The sequence below is a fragment of the Oryx dammah genome, unplaced genomic scaffold, assembly GCF_014754425.2.
Source record: "Oryx dammah isolate SB20612 unplaced genomic scaffold, SCBI_Odam_1.1 HiC_scaffold_28, whole genome shotgun sequence".
In the NCBI taxonomy this organism is placed as follows: Eukaryota; Metazoa; Chordata; class Mammalia; order Artiodactyla; family Bovidae; genus Oryx; species Oryx dammah.
Genome location: NW_024070212.1, coordinates 68,673,683 through 68,693,449, shown reverse-complemented (window position 1 = coordinate 68,693,449; position 19,767 = coordinate 68,673,683). Strand labels below are relative to the sequence as shown.

The 19,767-nt window shown below is 36.7% G+C and overlaps 1 protein-coding gene across 1 annotated transcript in view; it reads right to left on the bottom strand.

Annotated features, from left to right (window-relative positions):
- LRRIQ3 (leucine rich repeats and IQ motif containing 3) overlaps positions 1-19,767 on the bottom strand; it is a 193,771-nt gene that overhangs the window by 121,097 nt on the left and 52,907 nt on the right. Inside the window, exon 5 of the mRNA XM_040232559.1 lies at positions 15,050-15,203. Coding sequence (XP_040088493.1) covers positions 15,050-15,203 — 154 coding nt within the window. The remainder of the gene's footprint in view (positions 1-15,049; positions 15,204-19,767) is intronic.

Below are 19,767 nucleotides of genomic sequence, written 5' to 3'. Positions count from 1 at the left end.
ACCCATCAGCTGATAATAGTTTTACTGAACAAGGCCCTGCCCACCAGAGCAAGTCCTTCCCATCAAGAAGCTTACAGGAAACTTTTAGCCTCATGTATCAGAGGGAAGACAGAAGAAGCAAGAAGAAGAACAATCCCACAGCAGCTAAAACAAAAACCATATTCCAGAAAGTTAATCATGATGAAAAAGTAGAAAGTTATGTGTCAGATGAAGGAACAACATAAAATCCCTAAAAAACGACTAAATAAAGTGGAGAAAGGCAACCTTCCAGAAAAAGAAATTCAGAATAATGATAGCGAAGATGATCCAGGATCGTGGGTAAAGAGTGGAGGCAAATATTGAGAAGATGCAAGAAATTTTTACCAAAGATCTAGAAGAAATAAAGAACAAATAAACAGAGATGAAAAATATATGAAAAGGAAGCCAAAGCAGAATAACTGAGGCAGAAGAATGGATAATTGACCTGGAGGACAAAACAATAGAAATTATTGCCACAGAACAGAATGTAGAAAAAAGAATGAAAAGAAATGAAGACAGCCTAAGACCTCTGGGACAACATTAAACACATGAACATTTGGGTCCCAGAAGGAAAAGAAAGTGAGAAAGAACCTAAGAAATTATTTGAAGAGATAATAGCTGAAATTTACCTAACATGGAAAAGGAAATAATCAATCAAGTCCAGGATGCACAAAGAGTCCCAGGAAGGATAAGCCGAAGGAGGAACACACCAAGACACATAGTAATCAAACTGACAAAAATTAAAGACAGAGATAAAATATTAAAAGCAACAAGGGGAAAATGACAAATAACATACAAGGAGACTCCCATCAGTTGATCAGCTGATGATATATTTAACGTGATGAAAGGGAAGAACCTACAACCAAAAAATACTCTACCCAGCAAGACTCTCCTTCAGATTTGATGGAGAAATCCAGATAAGCAAAAATTAAGAGAATTCAGCACCACCAAATCAGCTTTACAACAAATGCTAAAGGAATTTATCTGGGCAGGAAACACATGAGAAGGAAAAGACCTGCAGAAAATAAACCAAGAGCAATTAAGAAAACAGTAACAGGATCACACATATCGATAATTACCTGAAATGTAAATGGATTAATGCACCAAGCAAAAGACATAGACTGGGTGGATGAAAATATGTGCATGTATGCACTTTCACTTACCACTTCACTTTGCTTGACCCCCCTCCAAATTATATGTAATCATTGATATTGTTAATCATGTTACCCTTATGGCTTGCAATTGTAATTATCTTTTATTTTTTGTTTGGCTATTGATTGTGGAAACTGATAAACATCTTTTACTAATGTGATTATGTAACTATTACTCACTGAATACCATTGTATCATGATAGGTCAACAGAAAAATAATAGAACTCTATATCACTAAAACTAGGATCTAACAGAAAAACCTGCAATCACTTTTTAAAACCCAGATGCATATCAGAATTATATTGAAATTTTTTGAAAAATACAAATGCTCAGGTATTGCTTTTTTTCCTCTAGAGTTCCAGATATGTTTCTAATGAGCAGTCATGTTTAAAAACTGGACTATATGATAATCTTTCACTTTTATTTAGTTTGTTTCACTTTTTCTATTTCATATTTAGTGCTCCCATTTCATTTAGTTTATGTTCCAAAATTTCTCCATCTCATTTTTTTGATGTTCTTTTTTAAGTCTTTATCAAGTGTAGTAGAAGAACTTTCATATACATATATATATGTAAATATATATTTTAGAAAACTTATGAATTTTTGCCTGATTAAAATATTATGACATTTTGATTCTACTTGTTTGACTTAGTATGACTAGAATGCTAGATTTCTAATTAAAAAATAGATATGCAACAAGCAACAAAGATTTACTGTATAGCATAGGGATCTATAGTCAATATCTTGTAATCTTATGATGGAAAATAATTTCAATAATAATATATGTGTATTTGTGTAACTGAATCAGCTTGCTGTGCACCTGAAACATTGTAAGTCAACTATACATCAATAAACCTATATATTTATTTAAATAAATAAATATTTCACTGAAAAAAGAAAAAAAAAGATAAAAGTTAGCCCCTATGTGTTAAGTCAGTAAGCTATAGCTTCACTTATAAGTTATCATTTTTCCTTCTTTGGGTCCCAAAAGAAGGGTGAATTAAACTTAAACTGTCCTTAACTCCTGGTAGACCAAGTTATCTACTTTTAAGAGACTCTTCTGATAAATATCTCATATTTCTATCTTACCCTAAAAGCCACTATTTCCCAAAACTCCAACTCCTCTGATCAGACCCTTAAACGTCAGTCAGGCAACTGATTAAACTTGCTTTGAATCTGCCTACACCTTTCAATTACATATTATATCATCAGTCCCTACCCAGTAAGTTTCTCCTATTTCTTCCCATCTCCCTAAAAGTTCCAGATAGTAACTGCTTGATGGCAATTTTTAAGGTCTTAGAATTTGTTATAGTGCTAAGGGCATTCTAAGTATTCAAAAAATACCCATTTGAAATGAGCTGTTTTGCTGACGGGGCCTGAAAATGACTAATAGGCAATAAAAGAGAGCAATTCTTAGAGAAGATGTAAGGAAGTTATTACAAAGCTTTTTTCTTAAGACTTAGATGAGTTAGTACAACATCCCAGAAGCTCATGATAACAAAGGTCAGTTCCTAGTGTAAGGAAAATCTCTTCAGAAAACAATGAAATGCAAAAAAATGAAATATCTATTCACAAGTTTTTTAAACAACCCACTTAATGAAATAAAGTGACCCATTCCATATTTTCTAAATCTAATATAAGATCAACCTTCTTAATACTTTTTAATATAATTTACTGTTAAACTAAACAAAGAAAAGGTCAAAAGTACTTTCAGCATTTTCTGGCTTATAATATTAGAGTTGTGTCAATGTAGGTTCATTGATTGTAACAAATATACCACTGTGGTATGGGATGTGGATAATGGATACTGTACATATGTGGGGACAGGCAGTACATAGAGACTCTCCTTACTTTCTGCTAATTTTGCTAGGGACCTAAAAATGCTCTAAAGAGAATGTTTAACTAAAAGAAAAAATTGTTAATGTGGAATATAACACAAAATAGAAGTTCCTGAAAGCAATATTTATATGCTGCTGCTAAGTCGCTTCAGTCGTGTCCAACTCTGTGCGACCCCATAGACGGCAGCCCACCAGGCTCCCCCGTCCCTCGGATTCTCCAGGCAAGAACACTGGAGTGGGCTGCCATTTCCTTCTCCAATGCATGAAAGTGAAAAGTGAAAGTCAAGTCGCTCAGCCGTGTCCTACTCTTCCCAACCCCATGGACTGCAGCCTACCAGGCTCCTCTGCCCATGGGATTTTCCAGGCAAGAGTACTGAACTGGGGTGCCATTGCCTTCTCCAATATTTATATACATATATTATAAAAAATGAGGAAAAATGTTTTTATCCACAATGCAAAGACTTTGTTTTTATTATATAAGTAAAACATGATTTCAATTAGAAAAATGAATATACAAAATTGTCAGAAAGAAAGGAATAACATTCTGCCTCTTAAATAACCACAATTAACATACTGATGGTTTGGATTTTCATGTATTTTGAATGCATATGTGATATAATTAAAAAGTCAGTTTATATTTTTGAACCCTATTAAATATTACATTAAACAACCTCAGGGGTGTGTATGTGTGTGTTGTATTTAACAGTGATCAATGGAAAGGGTTCACAGGAGGATTAAATTTGAGTATAATCTGCTCTATTTTATTTTACAGAAATGATATTCAACATGAAATGTAATAGTTTCATCTGTATTAGTTATGATAAAAATAAATCTTTGGAAGCAAAGGAAAATCAATAAAAGTATCCTAGAACTCAAACAAATTAGCAGTTCTAAAGTAAATCTTACTTTAGTATAGATGATTCCTATATTATATTATGTTTCCAGGAACTATATAATGCCATAAAGGAGAACAAGAGGTGAACATTCATTGTATTAGAAGTAGTTCAAAGTAAGAAATTTGTTTCAGAGAAACTGATTGGATTGCCCTATTGATCTTTTTCCTTGTTTGCTGATAACTAGGGAGAACATATGTACCCTCTCCAGAAGATGTCAAGATAAAGGGTGTGAAATTCCAATATCAGTGCCTCAAGACAGGAGACTGTTGCTGAAGTCCTAAGAAAAAATTAGAATATGATTCTAGGAGTTGGGATGCCAAAGAAGATAGAGATCCACAACACAGAGAATGTTCTTCCTTTCCAGGAGGTTTTAACAGTAAAGGTTCCAGGCCATCATGTTTTCCTACCTCTTAGGTGATTCCTTTCCTACCGAACAACATATTACTACACCAGCTCAAGGAAGATTCGGATGTGAGGTTATGAGGGCAACAGGAAAGGAGGCAACTAAGTTGCTCGAAGGGCGCAACAAAACCTTGTGAGAATCAAGACTCAGGGAAAGGAGCAGTGGCCTCCACAAGAGACTAAGCCAGACCTGCTTTTGAGTATTTGAGTGCCTTTTGTAGAGGCACAGTCAGCTGTGGCCTACCACAGGGGTTCTCAAGGTAGCAGCAGTCCTTGAGGTGGAGTATGATGTAAGCCCTCTTGGAGAAAGTTGCCATTAGCCCTACCATAGAGTCGCCATGCAGGTGACCCACAAACTGGAGAACAATTATACCAAAGAAAGTTCTCGCACTGCTATGAAAGTTGTAAGCCCACAACTGAAATTTCCAAACCGGAGGATCTGATAAAGAGACTGAGAGTGTCCGGGGAATTACACTTTGAAGGCAAATGAGATTTTGATTACAAAACTTCCAAAGGACTGAGGAAACAGACTCTTGGAAGGCACAAACAGGACCTTGTGCACACCAGGACCTAGGAAAAAGGAGGAGTGACCCCACAAGAGACTGAGTAGGACTTGCCAGTATAAGTCCTTTTGAAGGAGGTCGCTCAGGCCAAACTACAGGGAGCGAACAAAAACCCACCCATCAGCAAAAAATTAGATTAAAGATTTACTGAGCATGGCCTTTCCCACCAAAGTAAGACCCAGTTCTACACACAGCCCATCCCTCCCATCAGGAAGCTTCCACAGGTCTCTTACCTTATCAACCAGAGAAGAGACAGAATGAAAACCACAATCACAAAAAACTAATCAAACTGATTACATAGATCACAATCTTTTCTAACTCAGTAAAACAAAGAGCCATGCCATGTAGGGCCACCCAAGATGGATGGGTCATGGTGGAAAGTTCTGACAAAATGTGGTCCACTGGAGAAGGGAATGGCAAACCACTTCAGTATTCTTGACTTGGGAAAGCCATGAACAGTATGAAAAGGCAAAAATATATGACACTGAAAGATGAACTCCCCAGGTTGGTAGGTGCCCAAGATGCTACTGGAGAAGAGTGGAGACATAGCTCCAGAAAGAATGAAGAGATGGAGCCAAAGAAAACACAACGCCCAGTTGTGAATGTGACATGTGATAGAAGTAAAGCCCAATGCTGTAAAGAACAATACTGCATAGGAACCTATGAATCAAGGTAAATTGGAAGTGGTCGAACAGGAGATAGCAAGAGTGAACACTGACATTTTAAGAATCAATGAACTAAAATGGACTGGAATGGGTTAATTTAATTCAGATGACCATTATATCTCCTACTGTGGGCAAGAATCTCTTAGAAAAAATGGACTAGCCTTCATAAGTCAACAAAAGAGTCCAAAATGCAGTACCTGGGTGCAATCTCAAAAATCAACAGATTGATCTTGGTTAATTTCCAAGGCAAACCATTCAACATCACAGTAATCCAAGTACATGCCCCAACCACTAACGCCGAAGAACCTGAAGTTGAATGGTTCTATGATGACCTACAAGAACTCAGAAGTAACATCCCCCCAAAAATATATCCTTTTCATCATAGGAGACTGGGATAAAAAGTAGAAAGTCAAGAGATACCTGTAGTAATAGGCCTTAAGTTTGGCCTTTGAGTACAAGATGAAGCAGGGCAAAGGCTAACAGAGTTTTGCCAAGAGAATGCACAGGTCATAGCAAACACACTCTTCCAACAACACAAAAGAAGAATCTACACATGAACATCAGCAGATGGTCAATAGTGAAATCAGATTGATTATATTCTTTGCACTCAAAGATGGAGAAGCTCTATACAGTCAGCAAAAACAAGAGCGAAAGTTGACTGTGGCTCAGATCACAAACTCCTTATCGCAAAATTTAGACTTATATTGAAGAAAGCAGGGAAAACCATTAGGTCATGCTGGTATGGCCTAATCAAATCCCTTACGATAATACAGTGGAAGTGACAAATAGATTCAAGAGAGTACATCTGATAGACGGAGTGCCTGAAGAGCTATGGATCGAAAAGTTCATAACACTGAACAGGAGGTAGTGATCAAAACCATCCCCAAGAAGAAACTCAAAAAAGCAAAATGGTTGTCTGAGTGGGCTTTAAAAATAGCTGAAAAAAAAGAAGAGAAGTAAAAAGCAAAGGAGAAAAGGAAAGATATACCCATCTGAATGCAGAATTCAAAAGAATAGCAAGGACAGATGAGAAAGTCTTCTTAAATGAACAATGCAAATAAATAGAGAAAACAATAAAAAGGGAAAGACTAGAGATCTCTTTAAGAAAATTAGTGATACCAAGGGAACATTTCATGCAAAGGTGGGCACAATAAAGGACAGAAACAGGAAGGACCTAACAGAAACAGAAGACGTTAAGAAGAGGTGGAAAGAATACACAGAACTATACAAAAAAGATCTTCATTACCCAGATAACCACGATGGTGTGACCACTCATCTAGAGACAAGCATTCTAGAGTGTGAAGTCAAACGGGCATTAGAAGCATCACTATGAACAAAGCTAGTGAAGGTGATGTAATTCCAGTTGTACTATTTCAAATTTTAAAGATGATCCTGTTAAAGTGCTGCAGTCAATAGGCCAAAAAAATTGGAAAACTCAGCCACAGGACCAGAAAAGGTCAGCTTTCACTCCAATCTTAAAGAACGGCAATGCTAAAGAATGTTCAAACTACCAAATGATTACACTCATTTCACATGCTATAAGGTAATGCTCAAAATCTTTCAAACTAGGATTCAACAGTATGTGTATTAAGAACTTCCCAAACTACAAGCTGGATTTAGAAAAGGCAGAGGAACCAAAGATAAAATTGCTAACATCTGTTGGATCACAGAAAAAGCAAGAGAATTCCAGAAAATAATCTACTTCCGCTCATTTGACTATGATAAAGCCTTTGACTGTGGGGAACACAACAAACTGCAGAAATTTCTTCAAGAGATGGGACTACCAAACTACCTTACTCATTTCCTGAAAAAAAACTGTATGCAGGTCAAGAAGCAACAGTTAGACTTGACATGGAAAAACAGATTGGTTCCAAATTGGGAAAGGAGTACATCAAGGCTGTATATTGTCACCATGCTTGTTTAACTTATATGCAGAGTACATCATGCAAAATGCCGGGCTGAATGAAGCACAAGCTGGAATCAAACCTGACAGGAGAAATATCAATAATCTCAGATATGCAGGTGACACCATCTTATGGTGCAATGCAAAAAGGAACTAAAGAGCATACTTGATGAAGGTGAAAGAGGAGAGTGAAAAAGCTGACTTAAAACTCAACATTCAAAAAACTAAGAAAAGGCATCTGGTCCCATCTTTATGTTCCATCTGCTCCCATCCGACTTCATGGCAAATAGATAGGGAAACAATGGACATGGGGACTTTATTTTCTTGGGCTCAAAAATCACTCTGGATGGGGACTGTAGCCATAAAATTAAAAGATGCTTGCTCCTTGGAAGAAAAGCTTTGAAAACCTAGAGAGCATATTAAAAAGCAGTGACGTTACTTTGCTGACAAAGGTCTGAATAGTCAAAGCTATGGCTTTCCAGTAGTCATGTACGGATATGAGAACTGGATCATAAAGAAGGCTGAGCCCCAAAGAATGGATGCTTTCGAATGGTGTATTACAGAAGACTCTTGGGATTCCTTTGGACTGCAAGGAGCTCAAACCAGTCGATTCTAAAGGAAATCAACCCTGAATATTCATTGGAAGGACTGATGCTGAAGCTAAAGCTCCAATACTTTGGCCACCTGATGGGGAGAGCTGACTCACTGGAAAAACCCTGATGATGGGAAAGACTGAAGGCAGGAGAGGAAGGGGATGACAGAGGATGTGACAGTTGGATGGCATCACCGACTCAATGGACATGAGTTTGACCAAGCTCCAGGAGATGGTGAAGGACTAGGAACCCTGTTGTGCTGCAGTCCATCCAGTCACAAAGAGTCACTACTCTGAAAGAGTAGGCTTTCAGTCACAAACAAAGCTACTCTGAAAGAAATACATGACAAGTTCCTTTCCCTGACTCCAAATATTTATCCTTTAGGTTAGAATGAGTGTGACTTTCTCTTATACTGTATCCCTTCTAAAAGTCATGTTTGCAATATAGAAAATAACTATTCAAGATAAAAAAGCATAGGTGACAAAAAATATCTCATAGCGTAGCCCAGGTTACTAAAATATTGCAATTTAATTTTAGACCAAACCCTCAGTTAGGAACTGCTTTGTTAGTTATTACTTTCTATACATATATTCTCCTTGGTAACTTTTGAATAATCTTTTGAGTAAAAAGATTGACTGTGCTGAAGCAGATTTCAAATATTTTTGGGTGCCCCAGCAAAATTCATCATAATAATATCTAGATTTTCCAAAATATCCTCCATAATAATATATAAATGTCCCTATAGCTTGATCTAATTACCACCAAATTCTATACTTCTGTTAGTCTATGGAACTATCCCACGTTGAAGGTCAGGAATGGTGGTGGTAAGGAGATACCCCTCGTCCAAGGTAAGGAGCAGCGGCTGTGCTTTGCTGGAGCAGCCGAGAAGAGATACCCCACGCCCAAGGTAAGAGAAACCCAAGTAAGATGGTAGGTGTTGCAAGAGAGCATCAGAGGGCAGACACACTGAAACCATACTCACAGAAACCTAGTCAATCTAATCACACTGGGACCACAGCCTTGTCTAACTCAATGAAACCAAGCCATGCCTGTGGGGCAACCCAAGATGGGAGGGTCATGGTGGAGAGGTCTGACAGAACGTGGTACACTGGAGAAGGGAATGGCAAGCCACTTCAGTATTCTTGCCTCAAGAACACCATGAACAGTATGAAAAGGCAAAATGATAGGATACCAAAGAGGAAAACCCCAGGTCATTAGGTGCCCAATATGCTACTGGAGATCAGTGGAGAAATAACTCCAGAAAGAATGAAGGGATGGAGCCAAAGCAAAAAAAATACCCAGTTGTGCATGTGACTGGTGATAGAAGCAAGATCTGATGCTGTAAAGAGCAATATTGCATAGGAACCTGGAATGTCAGGTCCATGAATCAAGGCAGATTGGAAGTGGTCAAACAAGAGATGGCAAGGGTGAACGTTGACATTCTAGGAATCAGTGAACTAAAATGGACTGGAATGGGTGAATTTAACTCAGATGACCATTATATCTACTACTGTGGGCAGGAATCCCTCAGAAGAAATGGAGTAGCCATCATGGTCAACAAAAGAGTCCAAAATGCAGTACTTGGATGCAATCTCAAAAACGACAGAATGATCTCTGTTCGTCTCCAAGGCAAACCATTCAATATCACAGTTATCCAAGTCTATGCCCCAACCAGTAACACTGAAGAAGCTGAAGTTGAATGGTTTTATGAAGACCTACAAGATCTTTTAGAATTAACACCCCCAAAAGATGTCCTTTTCATTACAGGGGACTGGAATGCAAAAGTAGGAAGTCAAGAAACACCTGCAGTAACAGGCAAATTTGGCCTTGGAATGCTGAATGAACAGGGCAAAGACTAATAGAGTTTTGCCAAGAAAATGCACTGGTCATAGCAAAAACCCTCTTCCAACAACACAAGAGAAGACTCTACAAATGGACATCACCAGATGGTCAACACCGAAATCAGATTGATTATATTCTTTGCAGCCAAAGATGGAGAAGCTCTATACATTCAATAAAAACAAGACCGGGAGCTGACTGTGGCTCAGATCATGAACTCCTTATTACCAAATTCAGACTTAAATTGAAGAAAGTAGGGAAAACCGCTAGACCATTCAGGTATGACCTAAATCAAATCCCTTATGATTATACAGTGGAAGTGAGAAATAGATTTAAGGGCCTAGATCTGATAGATAGAGTGCCTGATGAACTATGGAATGAGGTTCGTGACATTGTACAGGAGACAGGGATCAAGACCATTCCCATGGAAAAGAAATGCAAAAAAGCAAACTGGCTGTCTGGGGAGGCCTTACAAATAGCTGTGAAAAGAAGAGAGGCAAAAAGCAAAGGAGAAAAGGAAAGATATAAGCGTCTGAATGTGGAGTTACAAAGGATAGCAAGAAGAGATAAGAAAGCCTTCTTCAGAGATCAATGCAAAGAAATAGAGGAAAAGAACAGAATGGGAAAGACTAGAGATCTCGTCAAGAAAATTAGAGATACCAAGGGAATATTTCATACAAAGATGGGCTTGATAAAGGACAGAATTGGTATGGACCTAAAAGAAGCAGAAGACATTAAGAAGAGGTGGCAAGAATACACAGAAGAACTGTACAAAAAAGATCTTCATGACCCAGATAATCATGATGATGTGATCACTAATCTAGAGCCAGGTATCTTGGACTGTGAAGTCAAGTGAGCCTTAGAAAGCATCACTACGAACAAAGCTAGTGGAGGTGATGGAATTCCAGTGGAGCTATTTCAAATCCTGAAAAATGATGCTGTGAAAGTGCTGCACTCAATATGCCAGCAAATCTGGAAAACTCAGCAGTGGCCACAGGACTGGAAAAGGTCAATTTTCATTCCAATTCCAAAGAAAGGCAATGCCAAAGAATGCTCAAACTACCCCACAATGCACTCATCTCACATGCTAGTAAAGTAATGCTCAAAATTCTCCAAGCCAGGCTTCAGCAATACGTGAACCGTGAACTCCCTGATGTTCAAGCTGGTTTTAGAAAAGGCAGAAGAACCAGAGATCAAATTGCCAACATCTGCTGGATCATGGAAAAAGCAAGAGAGTTCCAGAAAAACATCTATTCCTGCTTTATTGACTATGCCAAAGCCTTTGACTGTGTGGATCCCAATAAACTGTGGAAAATTCTGAAAGAGATGGGAATACCAGACCACCTAACCTGCCTCTTGAGAAATCTGTATGCAGGTCAGGAGGCAACAGTTAGAACTGGACATGGAACAACAGACTGGTTCCAAATAGGAAAAGGAGTACGTCAAGGCTGTATATTGTCACCCTGCTTATTTAACTTATGTGCAGAGTACATCATGAGAAATGCTGGACTGGAAGAAACACAAGCTGGAATCAAGATTGCCAGGAGAAATATCAATAACCTCAGATATGCAGATGACACCACCCTTATGGCAGAAAGTGAAGAGGAGCTTAAAAGCCTCTTATGAAAGTGAAAGAGGAGAGTGAAAAAAGCTGGCTTAAAGCTCAACATTCAGAAAACGAAGATCATGGCATCTGGTCCCATCACTTCATGGGAAATAGATGGGGAAACAGTAGAAACAGAGTCAGACTTTATTTTTGGGGGCTCCACAATCACTGCAGATGGTGACTGCAGCCATGAAATTAGAAGTTGCTTACTCCTTGGAAGAAAAGTTATGACCAACCTAGATAGTATTTTCAAAAGCAGAGACATTACTTGCTAACTAAGGTCCGTCTGGTCAAGGCTATAGTTTTTCCTGTGGTCATGTATGGATGTGAGAGCTGGACTGTGAAGAAGGCTGAGCACCGAAGAATTGATGCTTTTGAACTACGGTGTTGGAGAAGACTCTTGAGAGTCCCTTGGACTGCAAGGAGATCCAACCAGTCCATTCTAAAGGAGATCAACTCTGGGATTTCTTTGAAAGGAATGATGCTAAAGCTGAAACTCCAGTACTTTAGCCGCCTCATGCGAAGATCTGACTCATTGGAAAAGACCCTGATGTTGGGAGGGATTGGGGGCAGGAGGAGAAGGGGACGACAGAGGATGAGATGGCTGGGTGGCATCATGGGCTCGATGGACATGAGTCTGAGTGAACTCTGGGAGATGGTGATGAATAGGGAGGCCTGCGTGCTGTGATTCACGGGGTCGCAAAGAGTCGACACGACTGAGTGACTGAACTGAACTGAACTGATTCAGTAACAAGAGAAAAACCACCCTCTGATGAAAATCTGTAAGGAAGGGACAAATAATGTCCATAGCAATTGTTTTAGATTCTCAATTTTTTCTATGTCAATACATTTTTTTTTTCAGATTCTTTCATCATGGCTTCTGATTTTTGGTTCTGCATCTCATTTACAGTTTATTCTTGCACCATGATCTCTGGATGTTCATAGGGACTTTTGGCTTTAAAACAACATTTCCTAAATGAAGGTGTCTTGAACTCACTCCTCTGGCTCTTTCATCTCAAAACAGGAGCAGATTCAGACAATGATTACTTTATCTAATTACTGAAACCTGAACTCCATTCTTGTTTAACCCTTTCCATTACTTTGCTCGCAGTATATTTTTCTAATGAGCTTCCATTATTAAATGCTGATATTTTCTCAATCCTTCCCCTTCTCTCCTCCCTAACTTCTTTAGTGTTTTCTGGATCCTAGGTTTTCTTAGGCATCTAGGGTATTAATTATCCTCACTATAGTTTCCAAGAAACCATGTCAATAAAGACTAGACAAGTGAGTAGTAAAAATAATAAAAAAATAATATATCAACAGAGTGAGCTGAAAAAAAGACTAAAAATGAAACTAACATAAGATGGAATGGCAATTTTATATAAAAGGCATAGATTCAAAGATGAATCTTACAGAGAAAAATTACTTCAGTTACTTTCAGAAAGTGAGCTTTGGGCTCCCCTGGTGGCTCCATGGTAAGGAGACACAGGTTTGATTCCTGATCCAGGAAGATCCCACATGACACAGCTACAGAAGCCCACACACTCCGGAGCCCATGCGCTCCAACAAGAGATGCTATCGCAACGAGAAGCCCACACACTGCGAGCAAGAGTAGCCTGGTTTACCGCAAGCAGAGAAAAGCCTACACGGCAATGAAGAACCAGACAGCAAAAATTAAATTTAAAAAGAAAGTGAGCTTTGGAGACAACTTCAATAATGTCCTATGAATAATGCTCCATGAATGGTAGCTATAAGCAGTGAAAAAACATAAGACTAGAAAAGAACAGCTTTAATAAATGACATTAGTAGTGATGTGGTTAATAGGGTCACTAACATCAAGGAGCTTTAGAAAACTCCTTATAATTAATATATTTTAGCTAAATATTTGTAATATTCAAAATACTTCCAAAGATTCAAAATTGTATATTTTATGTATCTTCATAGGTATTAAATAACATAAACTTTATAATATATCCTATTCCTATTTATGTATCTGTAATAGTTGGTTGCTATAATACAACATATTATATATGAATGTATGTATATATGGATCTGTATTTACATATGGTTATTAGATATTGGCATACCTAAATTGATTATCAGTATACAACACATCCATATCCAACTTGGATATCACTATACAACATCAGTGAAAGTCTTCTGTATATAAAGCATATTAAAAAGCATGGGACATGCTGAAATTACTAAGTTTATATTCTTCAAAGAGAGCTAAAAGATGTTTCACATAATCTTTACAGTGCATACTATCATCTGGAGTAAATTAATACAGTTGGCACTGAGTGCTAGTGAGGAAAATGTTTTGAATAGGATAATCTGCTTTTTAAAACCTATCCTTTTATTCAATGGAAAAACTTTGGTGGGATTTAAGGGATTGAGGACATTACTATATCTACTGTGTCTAGAACACATGTCCTCAATTACACTGAAATCAGACTAATTGCACTCCTTCTAATTATGCATTTTCTTCTAATTATGTTAATGTAATAGAAACATTTGTAGCTAAGGCTACTCAGGTACAATTGCAAATATGAAGGAGTTTACATACAAAAACAGTGCTTTACAATTCACAAAAAGTTCATTTCAGTTAATTATACTATAATGCCAAGTTTTCATTTTTACAATTACCTAGTGTTCAAAGCAAAACTCTTAAAAAAAAAGTGAAGTTGCTCAGTCGTGTCCGACTCTTTGCGACCCCATGGACTGTAGCCCACCAGGCTCCTCCGTCCATGTGATTCTCCAGGCAAGAATACTGGAGTGGGTTGCCATTTCCTTCTCCAGGGGATCTTCCTGACCCAGGGATTGAACCCAGGTCTCCTGCAATGCAGGTAGACGCTTTAACCTTAGCGTTCAAAGCAAAACTCTAAAAAATAAAAAAGGCACAAATTTTGAGGACAGACGATCTCTGAGTTAAGTCCCAGCAATGTCACTTAACTGTCTGGCTTTTAGCAAGTTAATTGACCCCTCTGAGCTTTAGTTTCCCTGTTCATAAAAAAAGAAGTAAAAGTACCTATATTATAGTATTGTGAAGAATAAACTACCTACCACATACGAAATATCTAGCACAGTGCCTGGTACATAGTAGGCACTCAATAAATACAAATTTTTTTCTACTTTTATTGTGTCCTTATAGCAATACATAATTTAGCATAAATCACTCAGTGAATATTTTGCTATATGTACAATTATCAGTCTTTCATAAACTAAATATTTCTTTATGTTTTCAGCTACTGAGAAGCGATTTTATATCACTGTTAATAATTACTTGTAATAATTAATAAGATAAAACATATATACAAAGCACAAATTAGTTTTTGAATGATTAATATACCACAAAAATTATATTTATACTATATTATATGACTTTTATCACATCACAAAAATATCAAGAAGAATATTAACTAGATAATAGAAGATATTAAAAGATATTAAGGAAATTATTAATATAATATGAACTATAACTATAGTATCTTAACAGTATTTCAAAGAAACATAATAAAAAATAAAGGCATAAAAATAGTAATAAAAGAGAAACATTATAAAATAATTGTACTTACATGTTTCCAGCGTGCAAACTTTTCTGTTATATTGGTTCCAGGCTGAAAAAAGAGTTCCTTAAAGAGTTTATCATCAAATCCTTTGTGCTTGTAAATCCATCTTTTTCCACATTCACTAATAGATTTTTCATGTTTTTTATACAAGAACAAGTGGCTGAATATAAGGAAGACGGAATTGCCGTTTAGTCTTTTTACCAAAAAAAGTGGGAGAAAACTACTTTTGAGTTCACTTACATTTTAGAAAACATAGTGGTAAGTTTAATATACTTGTTTTCATATTATTACTATATAAAACTATTTAGGCACTCTAGGACTTTCTCATCAACATTCATCAAGGGATGAATGAGTGCTAAGAAATCTCTGGTGATATGAATGCCCAAACAATTATCAAACTATACCTGGCTATGCATTTTATAATATAATGTTAGAACATGACTAAATTATCTACAGGGATATAAGATAACCAATGTGAGCTCTTCTTACTTTCTTTCTCCATTTATGAAATACCTTATTTCCACCTTGGAATACTACTCTACAGCAACACTGTCCAAGGGAATGTAACGCAGGCCATAAAATAACTTAAAAGTTTATATTAGCTACACTAAAAAACAGTGAAAATAAATAGATGAGATTAATTTTAATACAGTTGACACATAAACCCCACAAGTATGAACTACATGAGTCAATTATACATGAATTTTTTTTCAATAAAAAAAGTACTATACTATCTGTGGTGGGTTGAATCTATCACACTGTGAAAACCACAGGTATACAGGACCAAGGGTAAATAACTAGAGCATCTGCAAATTCTGGTACTTGCAGCAGGTCCTGAAACCAACCTCTTGCAGATAAAAAGATGACTATATTTTGTTTGATTTAACTTAATGTATTCAAAATATTACTAGATAAATGACATAAATAACTTAATATTGTAATAATAAAATACTAAACATTAGCTCTATAAGATCAAAAACAAGGGATAACATCTCTCACCCAACCTATTCAACACATTCAACATTGTACTCAAAGCCCTGTTCAGTCCAATGAGGCAATAAGAAGAAAATCATACCCAATCTAATCTTTGAGAACAGATGCAAAAATTCTAAACACAAGTAAAAAGGAATTCAGCAATGTAAGCAAAGAATAATAAGAGCACCATGATTAACTATTACAAAGCTCATTGCATAAATAATAGAGAGAAAATGTAAAAATATATAAATGGATACAGAAAGGTACAAGATAAAATTCAGTAACCAATCATTATTCAAAAATTTTTAAGAGAGGGTATAAAAGTAAGCTACTTCAATATCATATAGACAATCACCAGAAACTGGTAATATTCATTATATGTGATGAAAGAGCAAAATCATTTGAACTAAAATGATGAAACAGGTAGGAAGCTTACTGCTACCATTACTATTAAACAGCAAAAGAAAAAATTAACCAAGGAAAGCAATTTTTCCATTTCTGAAATTTTTAAAGTGGGCTCTATCACTTTATTCCTTCACTTAAATATTTTCACTGATGAGTTAAAATTAGGGTGAAATACATTAAAAGAATAAAACTTCAGTTCAGTTCAGTTCAGTTCAGTCGCTCAGTCGTGTCCGACTCTTTGTGAACCCATGAATTGCAGCACGCCAGGCCTCCCTGTCCATCATCAACTCCCAGAGTTCACTCAAACTCATGTGCATTGAGTCGGTGATGCCATCCAGCCATCTCATCCTCTGTTGTCCCCTTCTCCTCCTGCCTCCAATCCCTCCCAGCATCAGGGTCTTTTCCAATGAGTCAACTCATCACATGAGGTGGCTAAAATATTGGAGTTTCAGCCTCAGCATCAGTCGTTCCAATGAACACCCAGGACTGGTCTCCTTTAGGAGGGACTGGTTGGATCTCCTTGCAGTCCAAGGGACTCGCAAGAGTCTTCTCCAGCACCACAGTTAGGGTGAAATACATTAAAAGAACAAAACTTACACAAAAATAAACTCAAAATGGATTAAAGATCTAAACGTAAGACCAGAAACTATAAAACTCCTAGAGGAGAACATAGGCAAAACACTCTCCGACATAAATCACAGCAGGATCCTCTATGACCCACCTCCCCAAATACGGGAAATAAAAGCAAAAATAAAAAATGGGATCTAATTAAAATTTAAAGCTTCTGCACAAGAAAAGAAACTATAAGCAAAGTGAAAAGACAGCCTTCAGAATGGGAGAAAATAATAGCAAATGAAGCAACTGACAAACAACTAATCTCAAAAATATACAAGCAACTCATGCAGCTCAATTCCAGAAAAATAAACGACCCAATCAAAAAATAGGCCAAAGAACTAAATAGACATTTCTCCAAAGAAGACATACAGATGGCTAACAAACACATGAAAAGATGCTCAACATCACTCATTATCAGAGAAATGTAAATCAAAACCACAGTGAGGTACCATTTCATGCCAGTCAGAATGGCTGTGATCCAAAAGTCTACAAGCAATAAATGCTGGAGAGGGTGTGGAGAAAGGGGAACCTTCTTACACTGTTGGTGGGAATGCAAACTAGGACAGCCATTATGGAGAACAGTGTGGAGATTCCTTAAAAAACTGGATATAGAACTGCCTTATGACCCAGCAATCCCACTGCTGGGCATACACACCGAGGAAACCAGAAGTGAAAAAGACACGTGTACCCCAATGTTCATCGCAATACTGTTTATAATAGCCAGGACATGGACGCAACCTAGATGTCCATCAGCAGATGAATGGATAAGAAAGCTGTGGTACATATACACAATGGAGTATTACTCAGCCATTACAAAGTATACATTTGAATCAGTTCTAATGAGGTGAATGAAATTGGAGCCGATTATACAGAGTGAAGTAAGCCAGAAAGAAAAACACCAATACACTATACTAACACATATATATGGAATTTAGAAAGATGGTAACGATAACCCTGTGTGCGAGACAGCAAAAGAGACACAGATGTATAGAACAGTCTTTTGGACTCTGTGGGAGAGGGAAAGGGTGGGATGATTTGGGAGAATGGCATTGAAACATGTATAATATCATATATGAAACAAATCACCAGTCTAGGTTTGATGCAGGATACAGGATGCTTGGGGCTGGTGCACTGGGATGACCCAGAGAGATGGTATGGGGAAGGAAGTGGGAGGGGGGTTCAGGATTGGGAACACGTGTACACCTGTGGCAGATTCATGTTGATGTATGGCAAAACCAATACAGTATTGTAAAGTAAAATAAAGTTAAAAAAAAAAAAAAAGTCAAAGCAAAAATAGGATGACAAAATTGCCTTGAAAGAGACCAGGCAGTCTTAACATTAAAAAAATAAATAAATAAATAAAATAGCTCTAGATTTATCTGGCCACTCCATTCCCTAAAAACTCAGTAAGCAAGTTCATATTTTTAATGCCCACCCTTGAAAACAAACAACCTTCTAGATGTAAAAAAAAAACCTTTCTGTCAGCATGAAGACATTCTTCTCTGCCCTCCCAACAGGATTAAGTTTAACAACTTACTTCAGCCAAGCTCTGCCTTGGGGTCCACTAATATTTCTTTATCATCAAAGGTTCTACCTTTCTAGTGAGGTTTCCTAGTCTTTGACTCAGAAAGAGAATGCTTTACAGAAGATACTAGTTTCTTCTAATGTCTTACCTTTCCAAGTCCTAACTTTATCTTGGGGAAAATACATTTTCCTTTCTATTTGATAAGACTCCCAAATGGCAAACATTTCATCAAATTGAATCCCAGATCATGAGCAAAAAAGACCCTTCTTAGCAAAGTTGTATTTTCCTCCTTCACTGATTTCATTTATACCCATTTCAAGTTAATTATTATATGCATATTTCTTAAAATAATATACTATTAGAGTTAGAGAAGAGATAAGCAAAATGTTGATGATACATAGAACCACAAAAGTAATCAAAATATTCAATATCTGTTATTTTTTCCTACTAATCCTCCTAATTTCATACCTTCTGTAGGCAAAAGTCAATCTATAATATAAATAAAAATTTAACCAACTATTTCTCAACTACATAAAAAGAAAGACCAACTGCCCAGCTCAGGACAAACAATTTATCACCATTCTCTTTTCAGTTTAGCCAATTTTACAATTTGAAATCTCTTCCTTATAGTATCAACTTCTTTTTACACATAACAGTAAAAAGCTCAAACTGGTACAAACTTCAAGGATAATATCACGGTTAGGGTAGGATTCAGGTTTTATTTGGGATTTCAAATCAATTTCTGTAGGTCTGCTCAGTCACATAAACTAATATATGTTTATTGTTTACACTAGTTTGTCTTAGATATTCTTTTATTTCTTTTTTTTTTTTTTTCTGTTCAACTATTTTGGATTCATGTATATGTATAGCTGAGTCCCTTCACTGTTCACCTGAAATTACCACAACATTGTTAACTGGCTATACCCTAATACAAAATGTTTTTGATCTTCTACTTCTTTTATTAAGATAATCAAATCAATCTTAGTATTAATAAAAACAAACTTCCTTATGTCAGAAATTACTCATCTGGGTGTGATATGTATAGTCAAATCAGCCCAAATCATATTACACATATTGGGAACAGTTAAATATAGAGGACACAAGTAAAAGGCTGATAATTTGTATAAATGAGTACTCCTTAAATCTTGTCAACTATAAAATATTTCACAATAGGTCATTAACATTGTTGGAATTACCAAAATCT